Source organism: Passer domesticus, chromosome 4 (genome assembly GCF_036417665.1).
Source record: "Passer domesticus isolate bPasDom1 chromosome 4, bPasDom1.hap1, whole genome shotgun sequence".
Taxonomy (NCBI): domain Eukaryota; kingdom Metazoa; phylum Chordata; class Aves; order Passeriformes; family Passeridae; genus Passer; species Passer domesticus.
In genome coordinates, this window is record NC_087477.1 from 33,589,208 (window position 1) to 33,605,707 (window position 16,500).

General features: G+C 40.7%; 1 protein-coding gene across 2 annotated transcripts in view; it reads right to left on the reverse strand.

Moving 5' to 3' along the window:
- UNC5C (unc-5 netrin receptor C) overlaps positions 1–16,500 on the reverse strand; it is a 248,718-nt gene that overhangs the window by 72,755 nt on the left and 159,463 nt on the right. For both annotated transcript variants that reach the window (XM_064416988.1, XM_064416989.1), the window contains exon 3: positions 2,448–2,591. In XM_064416988.1, coding sequence (XP_064273058.1) covers positions 2,448–2,591 — 144 coding nt within the window. The remainder of the gene's footprint in view (positions 1–2,447; positions 2,592–16,500) is intronic.

Genomic DNA, 16,500 nt, shown 5'->3' on the forward strand with positions numbered 1-16,500 from the left:
ATTCAGGGACAAGAGGTTAAAAAAACTTCAGTGAAATACAAAGCCACATTTGAGTTACAGGCGTCTAAAATTCCCCGGTGTTTATTTAATTAGACTTTTCTGAGGGGGAAAAAAGAGTCACTGAGACTTTGGAAAAATCACTGAACTGATTGTTCTCCTCTTTCCAAAATATAGTAAGAAAAATAAGTAAACTCTGTATTATGAGCACCTTCAACAGAAATGTGAACACCTGGGAAGAAATGTCAGTTGATATAAAATAACTTGCATTGACACGTAATGATTATGTGCTATATAGGAATTAGGTGCACAGGTATGCCAGGACACAAAAGTTACTTAAATATCAAGTAAAACACACTTAAGTATATATAAAATACTTCCAAGCTGTGTTGATTTAATGGTCATCTGTCAGGGGCTACCAGACATGAGAATCTACTGAATGAGTTAACTGCAGAGTCATAATCTAAAAAACCTGTTCAAACATTGCTAAGCCTCTCTGAAGTGCTCACTGCTTGGAAGAAAGAAAGAATTGAAACCACTCTCTTTTGTTTCATTACAAAAAAGGAAAATCCTCAAAGTTTTGAAAAGCTTCCTGCAACGGGAAAGCAATATGCACACGTGTAATGGCATTTCTGCTTTTGCAGGAAGACTGTCTTGTACAATAATCTTAATTCCCCTTAGCCCTGGGGAAATTCTTCTCTTAGGGCAGGCCTATACTTAAAAGTAGAGGTCCATATTTCCTATTTTACTTGGACTAAAGGCATTCAAAAATGGGTATTTAAATAGCACCTCTGAGATTGGTATCTGGATGTTTATACAGAAGGTACCTTCTCTTTGAGGATTTAACCAAGTAGTAGTTTCCCAAGAACAGAAGGAGAATCAAGCCCTTAATGGAGAGATATAATGACAGAGAGTCCTTCCTCTAATGTGTCTGTAAAAAAGGTTTATTTGGCTGGAAGACTTCTCTTATCCTATTATAAATTGTTAGGCACAGTGCAGGAAATATAAGTATGCCGCAAATCCAACTTCCAATGACCTTTTCTCACAAAATGTGTTTTTGCTGAGTGAAAGCAGTGGAAGAAAGGCAATTCTAGATGATATATTTTGTTCCTATTATACAGAACAGTATTTCATCATGTGAAAGAGAAATGGGAGTCCCCAGTGTGATTACTCTATTACAAAGAAAAGCACCTCTTTGAAAATTAATGAACATTAAATATTTGTACAGTCAAATGAAGATCTGTTTTCAGGGAACTGGTTGCCCTGTGTTCTTGGGGTCTAAGCTGGGAATGGTTCCAAATAAATACTGAGGCTAGTAGCCATGAATAATAATGATGAAATACTAGGGTTCAGATGACCACTTTCAAACTCATATTACAAATCTGGTCACATGATATGCTAAACACACATTTTTTCTTTGCTAAGAAACAGCAGCTCTATTATCTGACTGCAGTGATACATATTTTTCAGCTTTACAGAAAAGAGCCTGGGTGTTCTGGTGGACGCCCAGCTGACAATAAGTGAGAAATGTAGCAAATGTTAGCAAATAAGACTAATGATGTCCTGGGCTGTGTTAGGAAAAAAGTATTGACAACAGGTGAGAGAGCTGATCCTGTCCCTTAATTCAGCCCTTGTGAGGTCACATATGGAGTGCAGGGACCAGTTCTGGGCTCCCCAGTACAAGAGACACATGGACATACTGGAGGCAGTCCAGCAAAGGGCCTCAAAGATGACAGCAGCATCTCTCCTACAAGAAAAAGCCAAGAGAGCTGGGGCTGTTCACCCGGAGAGGAGAAAGCTTAGAGGGATCCCAACCACCAGATGGGAGAGTGCAACAAAGATACAGCCAGGCTCTTTTGAGTGGAGCCCAGCAATGGGACCAGAGGTAATGGAAAGAAGATGAAACACAGAAAGTTCACTCTCAGCATCAGGCATCACTTTCTCATTGTGAGGGTGACAGAGTAATGGCATAGGTTACCAAGAGAGGTGGTGGGGTCTCCTTTGTTGGAGAAATTCAAAAGGCATTTGGAGATGGTCATGGGTAATTGGCTCTATGTGTCCTTGGCTTGAGCCAATGGTTGGATCAGATGACCTCCAAAGGTGCCTCCCAGACTCAGCCATTCTGTGATCCTGTGAAAAGAACAGCTATTGCCTCTTTCCATAGCTTGCTTTGTTAAGGCTCCTACTCATTAACTTCAGGCACTTTTATGGGGACACAAAACTGCTGTACTCAATAAATACCGGTTTTGGTGCCACACATAGGAGAATGAGATTTAGCTCTTAAGAGAATAAACCAAAACTCTTGTGAATATTTCTGAAGGCCTCAGTTTCAGTATGCATCAATAACTGCACAAAATACAGAAAAAAAACAAAAATCTCCCTGAAATGGCAGAGATTGCACTTCTCCTCAGCTCAGCAGCATCCCCCCAGCTGCACACCCGAGCACTCACATGCAATGCGGACGTAGGCCTTGCGGCTCTTGGTGGTGCCGGCGGAGCTCCAGGCTACGCACTGGCACCAGTAATCCTCCGGCCCGAAGAGCTCCTCCACTTGCTGCCGGGAAATCTCGATGCTGACCTCCCGGACAATCAGACCTGCCAGGGTGCAAGGAACACTGGTTAGTGCTGGCCTTACTGGACAGAAAACGAGTGTAGTTGCAGAAATCTGCTTGCAAAGTTGCTGGGAGACCTTACAGCTCTCTACAAATATCTACACAGCAACACAGACTGTCACAAGGATGTGAAGAGAAAGAAGCTCCCACTTTACCTGCATAATGAGAGATGTGGGTGAGTGAAAAACTAATTGCTGAGATTTTTGACTTTCACCACATACAGCATGTATTTTAGACAAATTGGAGGAAAAGCACCTCAGCTAATGTAAATTGTACCACATCTCTAGGACAATTTACATCAAGGGACATTCCAGACCAGTTTTATTTTGATATATCCTAAAACCACATAATCATTCAATTTATATGACTTCTTTAGCCCTTTTGTACTTCACCTCTTTTTGCTAGACAGACACAGCACAGGAAGAAGCCCTGTTCACTGTGACACTGAGCTGCCAGGAAAATGGATTTTAGGATGGCAGAAAATGTCCTGATACTTTGTAATGATGAGCACATGTGCTGCAGTATGGTTATTGCAAGATGGGCACGACCTACTGTCATATATGCTGCAGATATTGGGATATTTTTAAAGGGATTTTACAACACAGTGAAACACAATTCAGTGCCTGACAGTCTCTCTGGCCCTGCCCTCCATAACCCATCTCAGCACAACCCTCCCCCTAACCCACAGTTGCACCCACGAGGACGGTGACCCACTTGCCATCCTTCCAAGCAGACCGAGATTTGCCCACATTTCCCACACAGTGCTCTCTCTGGGGAAGCCTTTTTGCTTCTTCTAAGTGCAAGGAAATTTTGCGGTGTCTCAGACACCACTGTGAGCATCGCTGGCAAAATGTGTAGATCCTCTAATGACAACCACTGTGTTTCACACTGACACAACCCCCTTCTCTGCTTCAAAATGCACTCCCTTGTCTAAAGACTCTTAATTACTGGGAGGGGGTGAGAGAAAGCATTTACACCTTTTCTCAGCATATTTGCTCTTTGCTGATGATGCCAAAGTATCGACAAAGTTCTAATGCATATCTGCCTGTAGAGAACACCACTGCCATTTCAAAGATGCACTCTTGCAAACAGCCTTGAATATATAAATTCACATACAAATCTTTTGTGTAGTGAGATTGATTTTCTTTTTCAAATTGCCAGGAAACTCAACTGAATTATCCTTGGATCAGAGCATGCACAGTTTGTCCCCATCACCAAACACCAAAGGGCAGGTCCTTCAGCTGAGCACAGACTTGAGCCTGTGGAGGCCAGCTACCCTCAGCCTCTTGCCACAGGGCTTACAAGGGGATATTCATAACGTGAATGTTCCCATTTGTACAGCATGGCGTGTTCCTCAAGCGCTGGAAACCAGGCCAGCCCTTTGATTTGCCTCCAGCTCACAGAGGCTCCATTCAGGGAGCCAGTGATTAATTACTGTTTGCACACAGTTGTGCACTGTCACTGCGGCTGCATGCTGCCTGCATCCAAAACTTGGGTAACAACCTAGCAGCAGAAAGGAATTAAGGCATGTAACACCACAGACTTCTCTGGTGGGAATGCCTTCTAATGAGATGTATTTTCCTGCTAGAGACTATCACAGCCCAGCTCCCTTTTTATTTCATTATCCTTGACATCTTTAGCCATTGAATAATCAGCTTCTTTGGGGGAAACGCTTAATAGCTCTTCTCTTTGAAATGAAATACTCAAAATATGGTAACAGCACTCCAAAGAATGGAAATCAAAGCAGTGCATGGGAATTTGATATGCAGTGAGTACTGTGTTATAAACTTGCTTTGCTTTGATGAGCTAATTTGGCTCCGAGAGGGGTCTGAGGGATAGCTTTTGTCCTGGTGAGAAGAGCATGAAGAGGGTGGGGAGGAGCATGTACCTTGCATCCATAAAAATTGTTATATTTTCCCAGTGCAACTGCTGCTAGCCTAAAGATTACTTCAGCTCATTCCCCCAGTTTTTACTGCACTAGCCCAGGGAGCTTTTGAAGGTTACAATATTATGTTTTTATAATAATGCTGATTATGACAGAGCTTGATGGAGCAGTGAACTTTGTTACCCAAGGGCCAAAACAAGCATGCTCATAATGACCATACTGGTTAATAATGATTATGAAATAGCCTTAACATTCAGGACACAAACACTGTTTTCTTATTGTCTGTAGAAGATACAAAACTATACTATAAATAGCTGCTCCTTATGAATGCACCAGCAGAACTTTTTATCTTGGACCTCCTGAGATGCTTTCTAATTCAAAATAACAAGCTACTCATTGTAATGTCTTTTGGGATTGCTGTGAGTAGGTACAGTAATTTGGTCTTTGAGTAGTATCAACAGTTGTGCCGTGACCAAAGAGATGCACACCTTCTTTCCATAGCAAATAAATTCTACCTCTTTCTGCTTACAAGTAAAAAACATCATTGTGTCTTGATCTCTAAGGTAAACTATGCTTGCTGGAGTTCAAAATATATTAAACCATTTGGTGGTGCCACAAGATCATCTGGGATATCAGGACTCATGGCCAGAACTTGGAGATTTGATTCCACCACTGCTTCCCAGCACAACCCAGTGGTGCCTGATTGCACAAATAGCAATGCTGATTTAGGAGAAAACCCTCACCAGCTGAAACACACCCACCCTCAGACCCTGGAGCAAGCACAAAGAGACATGTTTGCCTTGTTGTACCAACTCACAATCTTATTCCTTCTGCTAGCACCTCCAACATCACCCCAAACAGAAAATCCCTTTCTAGGCCATATTGCAAACACTGCAATTTGCTGAGATATCTCAGATAGCAACTGCCTTGTTACCAGCTGACACACTGCTGTACATCAGATTTCACAGAGGAGCTGGCACACTCTGTCTGCTTTCATTCAGGAGTGTATTGCTTATCCGTCTCCCATGGGCACCAAGTGCAGGAAAACCCTTGCATGATGACTTCAAACAGAGATCTTCATCTTATCTCTGTTGGACCTGCTTCTGCTTCTACAGTAAAGAACATTAACTAGAGGAATGGAAAAGGAAAAAAAAGGGAAAAAGGAGAAAAAAAGCTGAAAAACCCATGTCTCAATATTTCCAGACAATGTGGCATGCTGCACCTCTTATTCAGGCAACTGTTTATCAAATTGCTTGATTATAAGTGAGTGCACAATCTCTGAGAGCAAAATTAGAAGTTGCTTTATAAAATGAGTCTCTGTGTTTTGCCTAAATACACTTAGGACAAGACAGACTAAGAGATAAACAATAATTTATGCATCATATACCTACCTGGTACTGAACTTTATCACTGTGCTAAGCAAAAAAATGTAATCTTCTCACAGAAGGGTAAATCCTCTACCTTACCTTCTTCTTTAGAAATACATTGAATTTTTCAGTCTAGATCTTTATACAGCTAAGATAGATAGCAGGTGAAGATACATAGCATAAATGTGGGGTCTTTTTTTAACACTTGAGTAAGTTGTACTTTTCCAGACTTAACATAATAATAACTTAGATGGTGGAACAACCCACAAGAAGTCAGGATCTTCCTATTTCAAGCAATGCCACAACAGGGTTGAAGGGAAATAACAGCAATATGGGCAGCTAGAATGCTTGACTGGTTCCTTCTATAAATTCACAAAGAGCTGACCAGAGGTATATCCCTGACATGCTCAGCATATAAAGCTGAGAGAAGAATAAGGAAGATGTTCAGAGTGGTGGTATTTGTCCTGCAAAGTCACCTGTGATGGAGCCATGCTTTCCTGGGAACACCTGCCTGCCTACCAAATGTTGAAGTTTTGTTTTGCTTTGATTGCACAGTTTCTGGTTTACCTGTTAAACAGGTAAACCTGTTAAACAGGTAAACCAGAAACTGTATTTACAGGTTATGAGGGATTAATGGTCAAAGAAAGGCAGAGAGTGGAAGGAATTTTTCTTAGTCTGCCTGCTCCTAATAAGCACAGGGAGAGGCACTAGCTCAGGGTGTATATCAAAACCTAAGTTAATATCCCACATGAGCAAAAAGGAAGTGTGAAGAGGGAATCATGCTTTATATGCATGGTCTTTTATTATAACTGTATCCTAGAAACACAATAAGGCAAAGACACACTTCATACACATGGTCCCCAAGTGCTTAACTTAGCTGGCTATACAAACTGTGAAGCAGATTATCTGGTCTTCAGAGGGACAAATGTTATCTTTTTTAATGTACGCAAATGCAATGCAATTGTAGATATTATGGCAGATTATTGATAACTTCAGTTATAACTCATGGCTTCCATATTGCATCCACTGTAGTAATTGGCAAATTTCCCAATGATTTTAAAAGAAAGAGATTTGCTGATCAGATGCATTTCTTTCTACGGAAACAAAAAAATCTCAAGATTCTATGACCATATAAGACTTCACAAGACAATAAATGATAACCATAAATATCAGAAAAGAGAACATTATTATCGATCAATCAAATGTAGTTATTCAGCCTGGAGTCAGTCTAGGTCACAGAGTTAATATCTACACCTCACTGGGCATCATTCTGCCAAGAAACTGTTTTGATATATTTTGGCTGTCATAACTGTTCGGCATTTGATATTAATACCCAAGACCTGTGAAAATACTCCTCAGGACTTTGATAGAGCAATTTTGGTGAAAGTGCTACGTTGGTATGTGTTTGAACCCTCTGGCAGAACAGTAAACAGGAACTATTTAGTCGCAAGACTAAATTGCACTTACAAAAACTCTAAGAAACTGCATGGATACTTTGTTTATTTTCTCTGTAAGTAGTTCAAACAGTTTCTGTGCTTTTGTGCTTTCATTTGCCCAAAAGGTATTTGATTAATTAGTAATTACATACGCCAAAGAACACATTTCTGAAGAGATGGAACTTTATGACCTACTGGTCTGGAAAAAGACATTGCAGTAATACCAGCATATAGATGGCAGGTATATCACAGCCACTGCCAATAAGTATGGAAATACAGCCCATTCTCACAAAGGTAACTTGCAACCCTTTACACATTCAATTTTGAAAAGTCAGTTCTCAGACCTTTCTCACAAACCTGATATTTTGTGCTGTTGGTTCTCTCCCTACTTAGACAGGCCCAGATTCCCCGAGTAGGTGAGACCCCAAATGTCCCTTTCCACTGCATAGAGGGGACACAGAGGGCAGGGACAGCGTTTCTGATTTATTAAAGAGGCTTTGTGGAGCTAGCAGCAAAACAGTTCTGGGGTAGGGAGACTCCTCTGCACACCCAAGAAACACCCATGCTGCTACAGAATCAATTTATGTTACTCATATTCCTCATCTCTCTTAAGAGTTTAACAAAGCCTCACCAAAAAAACACTTAAAAAGTAGCATATTTTTGCCTCATGAAAGTGGCCAAGACCATAAATCAAAATGGTATGACAGTAAACAGATTTAATAAAAGGGAAACAGATTGGTTTCTTTTTATGCAGTCTTTTGTCCTTTTACTTTTAATGGCAAAATAGAAGTGACCAAAGCCAAGAATTATGATCTTTTTACTTATGGATAGTCTGGAATGACCCATTCAATTTATTTAATTGTTCATCACAGGCGCTATAAACAACCTGTGTCTGTTTGCTTTACTTGGTGAAGTAAATTTTTCAGAAAGGTAAAAAAAAAAAAATCAGTGCTATGCAGGAATTTAAATTTATTTACCCTCTTACCGAGATGGATCCCTCACAGTCAGGGAGTTATTCCACTAGAATATATCAAAGTACTTAAGCTATAGAATTTGATGTTTAAAAATGAATAAATAGGCTATGCACAAGAAGAACGGCTTCAAATATTAAAGTTCTTGCTGAGAAAAATGTATTCTGTGCCCCATAATGGGACTGAGATGATTGCAGAATGGCACACTTTGCCTATAGCTTATTTTCTATATAGAGTACCTGTAATCTTAACAAAAGACAGATAGACAGATAGATATCCAGAGATAGTTTAAAAGAATAAACAGCTTTTATACCCAGTAATCCTTCACCCTGTGACTGCCTACACCTGGTTTTGTCTCAATATACTGCTTTTACGTAAATTGAGGCTGGCTGACAATATGAAATAACTGTGTGAAGATCACAAACAATTTTCCACGAATATTAGCTTAAATATTTAAATTAAAGGCTTTCAGCTATTTTTGGTCTCTTCATAACTTCCTCTTTAGGAAATTGATACATTCTGAGCTCAAATTAACACAGGTGAAGGCAACAGCCTAATAACGTCAAGATTGCTCTAATAACCATGTCAAGTTTGCACTGACTTGCATCCCCTACCTATGTTATCCAATTACCATCTAATGTTATTGAGTCAAGCTAAAATCCCAGCTCCTCTAATATTTTTTAACTGACTGACTTAAACAAAAATTACAAAGGACTGTCTTCAGAGAGATTTTACTTTGAACTGGAATTAAAGAACACGTATTCTGTTTGGGTTTTGTTGTCTTTCAGTGAAAACAAGGTGGTTTTGTTATTTTCCCATTAACAACTGAAGGACCAAGTTGTGGAAGACGCAGGGGAGATTTCAAAACAGAGTTCTTGGATGCTGGTGGAAAACAAACCATGCGCCCTGGTCCCTGCCAGGATGGTGGGGGTGGCCAGTACAGCCCTTGAGGAAGGTAAAAGAGCCCCTCTGCCAACTCCTCCCCTGGCCAATCTCAGCAGCTGATTGCTTTGCATCAACCCTTGAACTACTGCTGTTTAATACCTTGGAACGGCATTGGATTGCCTGTTCTGAGCCTACAAACCGCTCAGAGATAAAAGAAAAACACCTCCCCCTTTGTTTCTTAATGAAGGCTATTTTCTGGTTGACAGCAGTTTTTGCAAATATGTACAAATTGCTTCAAAATTCATTGCTCTCTTTCACATACCACAATATGTGCCTACAGTTGCCACATTTTTTTTCCTTTTTCCTGGAACAAAAGCAATAAGCTCCAGTGTGGCAGGACTCCAAAGAAAACCTCCCCATAAATATATATTTACGTTTAACAATGGGAATCATAATTTCTGAACTCACAGAGGCTGAAGTCTAAGAGCAGAAACAATTGTGAATTGAAGCATCTTGACCCAAAAGTTATCCTGACACTAAGAAACCCCAGGTGGCAATCCCCAAACAATTCCTTGCCTGGCTGGTGCTACTTACAGGGGTTGGAAAGAACACAGGTTGTCCAGAGAGAAAGGCAGGAGTATGAGCTCTTAGCAGCTCCAGCTCTTGGGTTATAGCCCAATCTTCCCTTCTTTTGATTGAGGAACATGCAGCTGAGAAAAGGTGTTAGTTTAGTTTTTTTCAAGAGCCAGGAAAAAAACATGCCAATGGTTCATGTTTTACTTAAAGCAGCAGTTGAGACTTCACAAAGAAGATCTGTGCACTTTTTATTTCTGGTTCAGTGGATTTACATGCTCTTTTTAATGATCTGGGCCTTCAGCAGTGGGTAATGCTTCCCAGTCCCCAGCTTAGTGCTCATGCAAAATTGAAGCACTTTTGAGGCAGTTTAGAGCCTACAGATGAATCTCAATGTGCAGGCAAAAAGAAATAATGGTTTAGCACTTCACAAGATGAAGCAGAGGAAATTATGAAAAAACAACAACAAAAAAGAAATCTATTCAACTTCAAACATCTGGGAAGCCAAATGAGAACATCTGAATTTTGAACAGCGTGTTTACATTCCCTTGCATGGGGGGGGGGGGGGAGGGGCAGGGAGATGAACAATAAATGGGTTTGTGTGTAAATTTATAAACAAAAATATAGATCAAATTGTTTATTTTACTGACTTACCAACTTATACATGTTACAGATATAAAATATGTATCTGCACGTGAACGTATGTACCGCATCCACTCTGCATGGCTTTGAGAAGCAGAGACAATGTGAAAATGCCTTATTTCTGTGAACTTGATGCGATGACACAGTTCAGTGGCTGGTGCAGCTATTGTGGGAACAAGGGCAGTCTCAGTGTGACACAAGGGGTCACTCGGGAGCCTCCTCAGCAGTTGTTTTCCTATTTTTTGAGTCTGCAATGTGCAGGAACAGCAGGTTGGGGAAGAAGTTTAAGACCCCCATCATTTTTTGCCATTGTTCTGCATGCTGGGGATGGCATTTCACAGCTGACCTGGGTATCTTGAAAAAAAAATAAAAGAAAACTAAAAAGAAAAGAAGAAAAAGGCTAGCAGCTGCTTTCAAAGCAGCTTTGTCCACTGTGCTGTCAAGTGAAGTGACTTTCTCCAGACAGAGATGAAGCTCTGGGAATTTACTGTCTGCTCCCCCACCCAGCATGTTTTCAGAGTTGTGCCAGGGCAGCAGTCAAAACACCAGCTCTCGAACACCAGGAGGTTTTTCTTAGTTTGTAGTGAACAAAGGAATCATAGCAGGAAGGATGCAAAAAGGCAGCCTGGTGGTTACAGAAGTCCTTTGGTGTGTACAGCTGGGTACAGTGCAGTTCATGATACTCACCAGCTACAGGGGGCACCAGGGATGCAAACAAGTTCCTCTGCAGATCTGTGTGACTTTGACATGAAAAAAACCCTTTCAAATTATGTAAGTAAATGCCATCAGAGTATCCCTGCAGGTCTAAATGCCTCCTTTTACTCTTTTGTTTCTAGGTACCCCACCACTCTGTATGCCACTATTGGTTTCCACACCTTAGTTGAAAACAAAAAGCACTCAACCTAACCCCCAAAGCAAATGTGATCTACTTCTAGGCGCTGCTGTTCCTCAGGGCTGGCAGTCCTTGCTCCTCTTCAGAGGAGGGCACAGCAACCAGCCCAGGTGCAGAGTTGTACTCATTACAAAAACATAATTATACAAGTCACTGGGAACCCAAAAACTGCAATCAACCAACCAAGATCCTCTCTGAATCAAAACCTGGGAGCAAAAAATAGAAAAGGCTGCAAGGGCCTAAAGATTTGTATTCAGGGAATAGAAGACACAGAAGTGTCTGACAAAAGACTCGCTTTCTACTCTTACAATCAAACTATGAAGGGGATGAGAAGTTATAAGGAATTGTGAAAGGCATTCCAACAAAACCTGAGAAAGAGCTCTACGTAACCTTGCAGGTGAATGGCAGCTCTGCTGGTACTTTCCACGCCATGCTGTTCATTTATGTACAAATTGGGAATGCATGGGAATGACAAAATGAATACAGGCAGTGAACCTGTAAAGGCAGCACAAAATTAGATCCTGTATGGGTCAGAGCTGCATGTGACAGGCACCTCTCATTCCCTTCATAACATTAGCGATGATTTGGCACCCTACCTGCAGAGCAAAAAAAGCCTCGCTAAATCTGATCTATGTGCAAAGCTTTGCTCCATACAAATGCTTCTGTTTTTTTTTTTTCCTTAAAAAAAAAATTGAAAAGTTTAAAAAGGAAAGGATTTCTCCAATGTAGTTTTAAGGAAGAGGAATTCTTCAGCTGATGATTTCTCTGCCTAACAAGCTGATAGAGGAAAACATAGAAGATAACCACCGAGACATAAGCTTAGACAGATATCAAGGGAGTCTGCAAAACACTTAAATGTTTAGCACAGTCATTAAGACCCCAATGTCTCTAAAGAGTGTTAGACTACAGCCAGATCATCTGGCTGCATCAGACAATAACTTGTTTGCACAGAAGTAATAGTCAGGTATAATTTTGACTTTCCATTTCCCTGAGTATTTCAAGGTATTTTTGTGAAGAAACTACAGCTCTACTAGTCCTACTCATTCTCATATTTAATGAACTTAAAAAAACTACACTTATAGGATGTGAGTGCTCCTGCCAAGGTGCTACTGACTGCAGCACTTTTGCTTGACAGAACACAAGACCTTGGCTCTGCTCTTCTTTTCCATCATGTTCTCCTTTTTTGCCACTACTCTATCCAAAAACCAGCTGTTTTCCATTTAGGCCCACGGGTACAGGATGGAGACTGGGATTTGGGACTCACTTCCAAATCAAGACCACATTTATGAGCCTTTCAGGCATCAGACCACCCTTGCCACAGGGGCTCCAGATCCCACACAAAGGGCTCAAAAGGAGCTGCGGGATATGGATGGAAATAGGAAGTAGTGCTGTGCAAAGTTGTGGCTAATCTGAAGCTATGGTGGGTGGACTGATGTCAGAAGATGTCTCTTGAGGAATTAATGGGATTATGAGTGTGTAACAAAGGGTTTAATGAAGGAAAAATTTGGAGGAGAGAAGATGTAGGATGGAAATACTCAGGGGGGTGTCCTCAAATGCTTCAGATGAATGCAAGAGACATCCATATTCCTCTTCTAATTATTTTAAATAACTTTATTTCCTGTCTCAGATTTGTTTTTCTAGAAGCCCACAGGAAACCTCCAGGACAATTAGGCAAACAGCTGCAGATAGGAAGTTAATGCTGCAATAAGAAATAAATATCCTAAAGCTTTTATCTTTTGGTCCCAAAGCACTCTGCAGAGGTAAATCACAGAGACACTGAGTGATTTGCACAGATACGTGGTGAATATACAGAAAATCTGGAATGGGCAAATAACCCTTCCCATGGGCCCATCTTTACTCAGAGGAAGAGCATGAGAGGGATTAACTTGCAGGGCTCCTCCTGGGCCTCCTGTTAGCATGCCTGAGTACCCTGAAGGACAGAACAAAGCTGGAGAACCTGACCCAGTCAGCTTAGCAACAGGAGGGCAGAGGGTTTTGTGATGTCCACTGCTGCAGCCTGCAAAGGGGGCTGGGCACACACCCCCACAGGGAAAAAACTGCTGGAAAGGATAGCAGTAGCAGAAGGACAGGCAGGTCTCAATGGCTATCAACACAAAAAAAAAGATGTCTTGGTCTAAGAGCTGGAGCAGCCTTCCACAAAGGCTTAGAGGGACAAACCCCTGATATATAACTGTTTGATTAAATAAGAAATTATTGATATGTTAATGCACATATTGTAAGTGAATCCTACACTCAGTTGAATTTAACTCAAAAATCCTCAAGTATTTTGTAAGCCTCTAAACAAAAAGATAATCTCCCTGGGCTCAAGGGGGAGTCCTGTTATTGCCTATGAGATTTGTTGCCAGAAGCAAATATCTGGTCCAGTGGTCTTATTCTCTTTACAAAAGTTTATTTCCCTTCTTCAGGTATGTCCTGACCTTAGCAATTTTCTACTCACTCCAACAAAACCCCCTGCTATCTTAAATGCATATCCTAGAAAGTGGTGGTTCTCTGCCTCTCTGTGTGTTTCTTCTGAAGCTTCCAAAATAGCTATTTTTTCTATCCAAATATACTAATTGCTCAAGATAAAAGTAAAAAATTTGTCTGCCTGAAAACACTGTCTGCAGCAGCTTTGTTGTTGGGTATTTCCTTGATCTGGCGAGAAGAAAACTCCTTTCCAGCAGCTGATTTTGAAGATGCAACTTGGGAGAAGAGAGAACTTCTCTTGCAGCACTGATGGGCACAGGGCTCCTCTACCCCAGGAGAGCTACCTGTCAGGTCAGAGGGAGCGACAGGCAGAAAGAAGATGGCCCAAGTGACAGCAAAAAATGTCTGCAACTTAAATTTCAAGTAGGAAAAACACCCCATGGGTTTCTTGATATGTTTTATGGAAGTAAAGAGCCTGTATTTCCCCAGAGAGCTCCAGTTCTTTGGAGAAACTGAGTTATGTGCTTCTTTCTGCACCACCAGCAGCCTTTCAGACCATACATACATAAGCATGTTTCACTTGCAGCAACCTTCCAGTGAGGGAAAAGACTTCAAATTACATAAAAAAACAGACTGTAGTATCAATTCTAACTCACATCTCAAAACTATTAACAGGAGTATTTGGCAAGAGATACTCTGACACATTTTTAAATTTCCTTGAAACGAGCTGGATTAGGGCAGAGTATTGAAGGAGCAGAGCTAAAAACTGGCAGTATATTGCTGAGAAATAATGATTTTGTATATGTGTGCTTCATGTCTGTAATAGATTTGATCCAATGATAAACAGAAAATAAAATGACTTCTGACAATGGTGGAATGAAAGCAATCCTTATTTATGATATGTGCCTACCTTTACTAACATAACCCCAAGGTATTCTACCCCAGAGAATCAAAATATTGCAGGCTAAGTCTAACTGCAGCATTCAGCATCACTTGCTATATATTTAGTGAAGTGAATAGGGACACTGGCTACATTTGCTCAGAAAAATAGCTTTTTCCTTATCCTTTGGATTCTTCAAAAACAATACAGAAAATTAGGAGGCTACAGCATGTCAAGATGCAAAAATAGATTAAGTAAAAAAGATGTGCAGAGAAAGGAAATAGCTGTAAGGAAAGGAAGATCTAGAGGTAAAAGAAATGAGTAAAACATTATCCCTCCACATCTCTCCCTGAGCTCTGCTTACTTGGGGATCAGGGACACTGGAATTTTGTATTTGGGCTGCCAAATTACGCTCTTCAAACTGTTATTCAAAGACATGCAATACTAAGAAATAATAGATTTTCTTTTTTATAAAAAATACTAAGATAAATGAATGCAACTTCTCAAAATGAGAGGCTGTATGATGACCTTTGCTGAGTAATCAGAAGTCCCAGCTTAAACAATGGCTTTTGCCATTAGCGCAACATAGCCTTCTAATATGTGGTGTGACAACACCAAAGTAAATGGCTTTTATGAGATGTACACACAGAAAGGAAGATGAAGCAACAGAGCATTTTGTGCTGGAAGTGATTTTCCTGCCTCTCTACATGGTGCCAGAAGAGCACAGTGACTGTGAAGGCTTCCCCACTGCTGTCTTGGCTGCAGGATCTTGTAAGAGCTGTTTTAAAGGCAAAAGGGCAGATGTCAATCCTTGATCTTTCTGTTGAGAAGGTGATCTCTTAAAGACTTGGCTAGCTGGGTATCCACTCTCTCGACAGGCTGCCAAATCCATTGCTTAAGTTAACAAACTCTTATTTGCCAGATCAATGCTGACCCTATGTCAAAAGCTCGGTCTCGTTTCATTGGATCTGCACGTCATCCAAAAATACTTTAGTAATTGGGAAAGGTAATGGTGGGAGGTGAAGCGTCGGAATTTTAGTGGTGGCTATGTAAAGAAACTGAAAAAAAAAGAAGTCAGGTTTCTCTCTGAAAAGAAGTGCATATTTGTCCGCTCCAAGTGCAGTTTAACAAACTCTCTTAATCAGACAAAAGGAGGGGGTCATCAGCAAAGTCTCCAAGACCTCCTCTTCCTATGCATCCCAGCAAAAAGAAGACAGACAGTGAGAGCAAACAATAATGCTGGGTGAATTGCCCAATATGTCTATTTAATTAGCACTTAAAGCATCACAAATGTTTTCTCCTTGCTTGAAGGAGAGAGAAGAACATGTCCCTGGCATTGCAGAGGGCAAGAGAGGGTTTACAGACCATTTCACCTGAATAGTCACAGAGAAAATATTACAATATATATCCAAACTAGAAAGACAAAAAAAAGCCCCAGATTTTTTTATGCTTTTCTCTTGTACATCACTGCAATGTGGGGTTTGATATAGCAGCATTTCATCCCTCTGGACAAATGAAAGAGGTGCAAGACACTGATTTTCTATATGTTCACAATTCTCCCACCACTGCAGAACTGGTCTGTGTGTCTTGGAAAATATTTCCCCATAAAAGCACACATGCAAAATAAAAATCACATAATCACAGAATAGTTGGGTTTGAAGGGAGATTTAAGGTCATCTATTTCAAATGCCCTACAACAAGCAAGGACATCTTCAACTAAATCAGGTTGCTCAGAGCCCCATCCAGCCTGGCCATGAATGTTTCCAGGGATGAGGCATCCATCACCTCTCTGAACAACTTGGTTTAGTGTTTTTCCATCCTCATTGCAAAAAAATCTTTTCCATAGTCATTTTCAGAGGTACAGTAATTTGTAAAATGTGCACAAACTGCTCTAACAATCATTGATGCTATTGAACTTCCTGCCCTGTAACAAT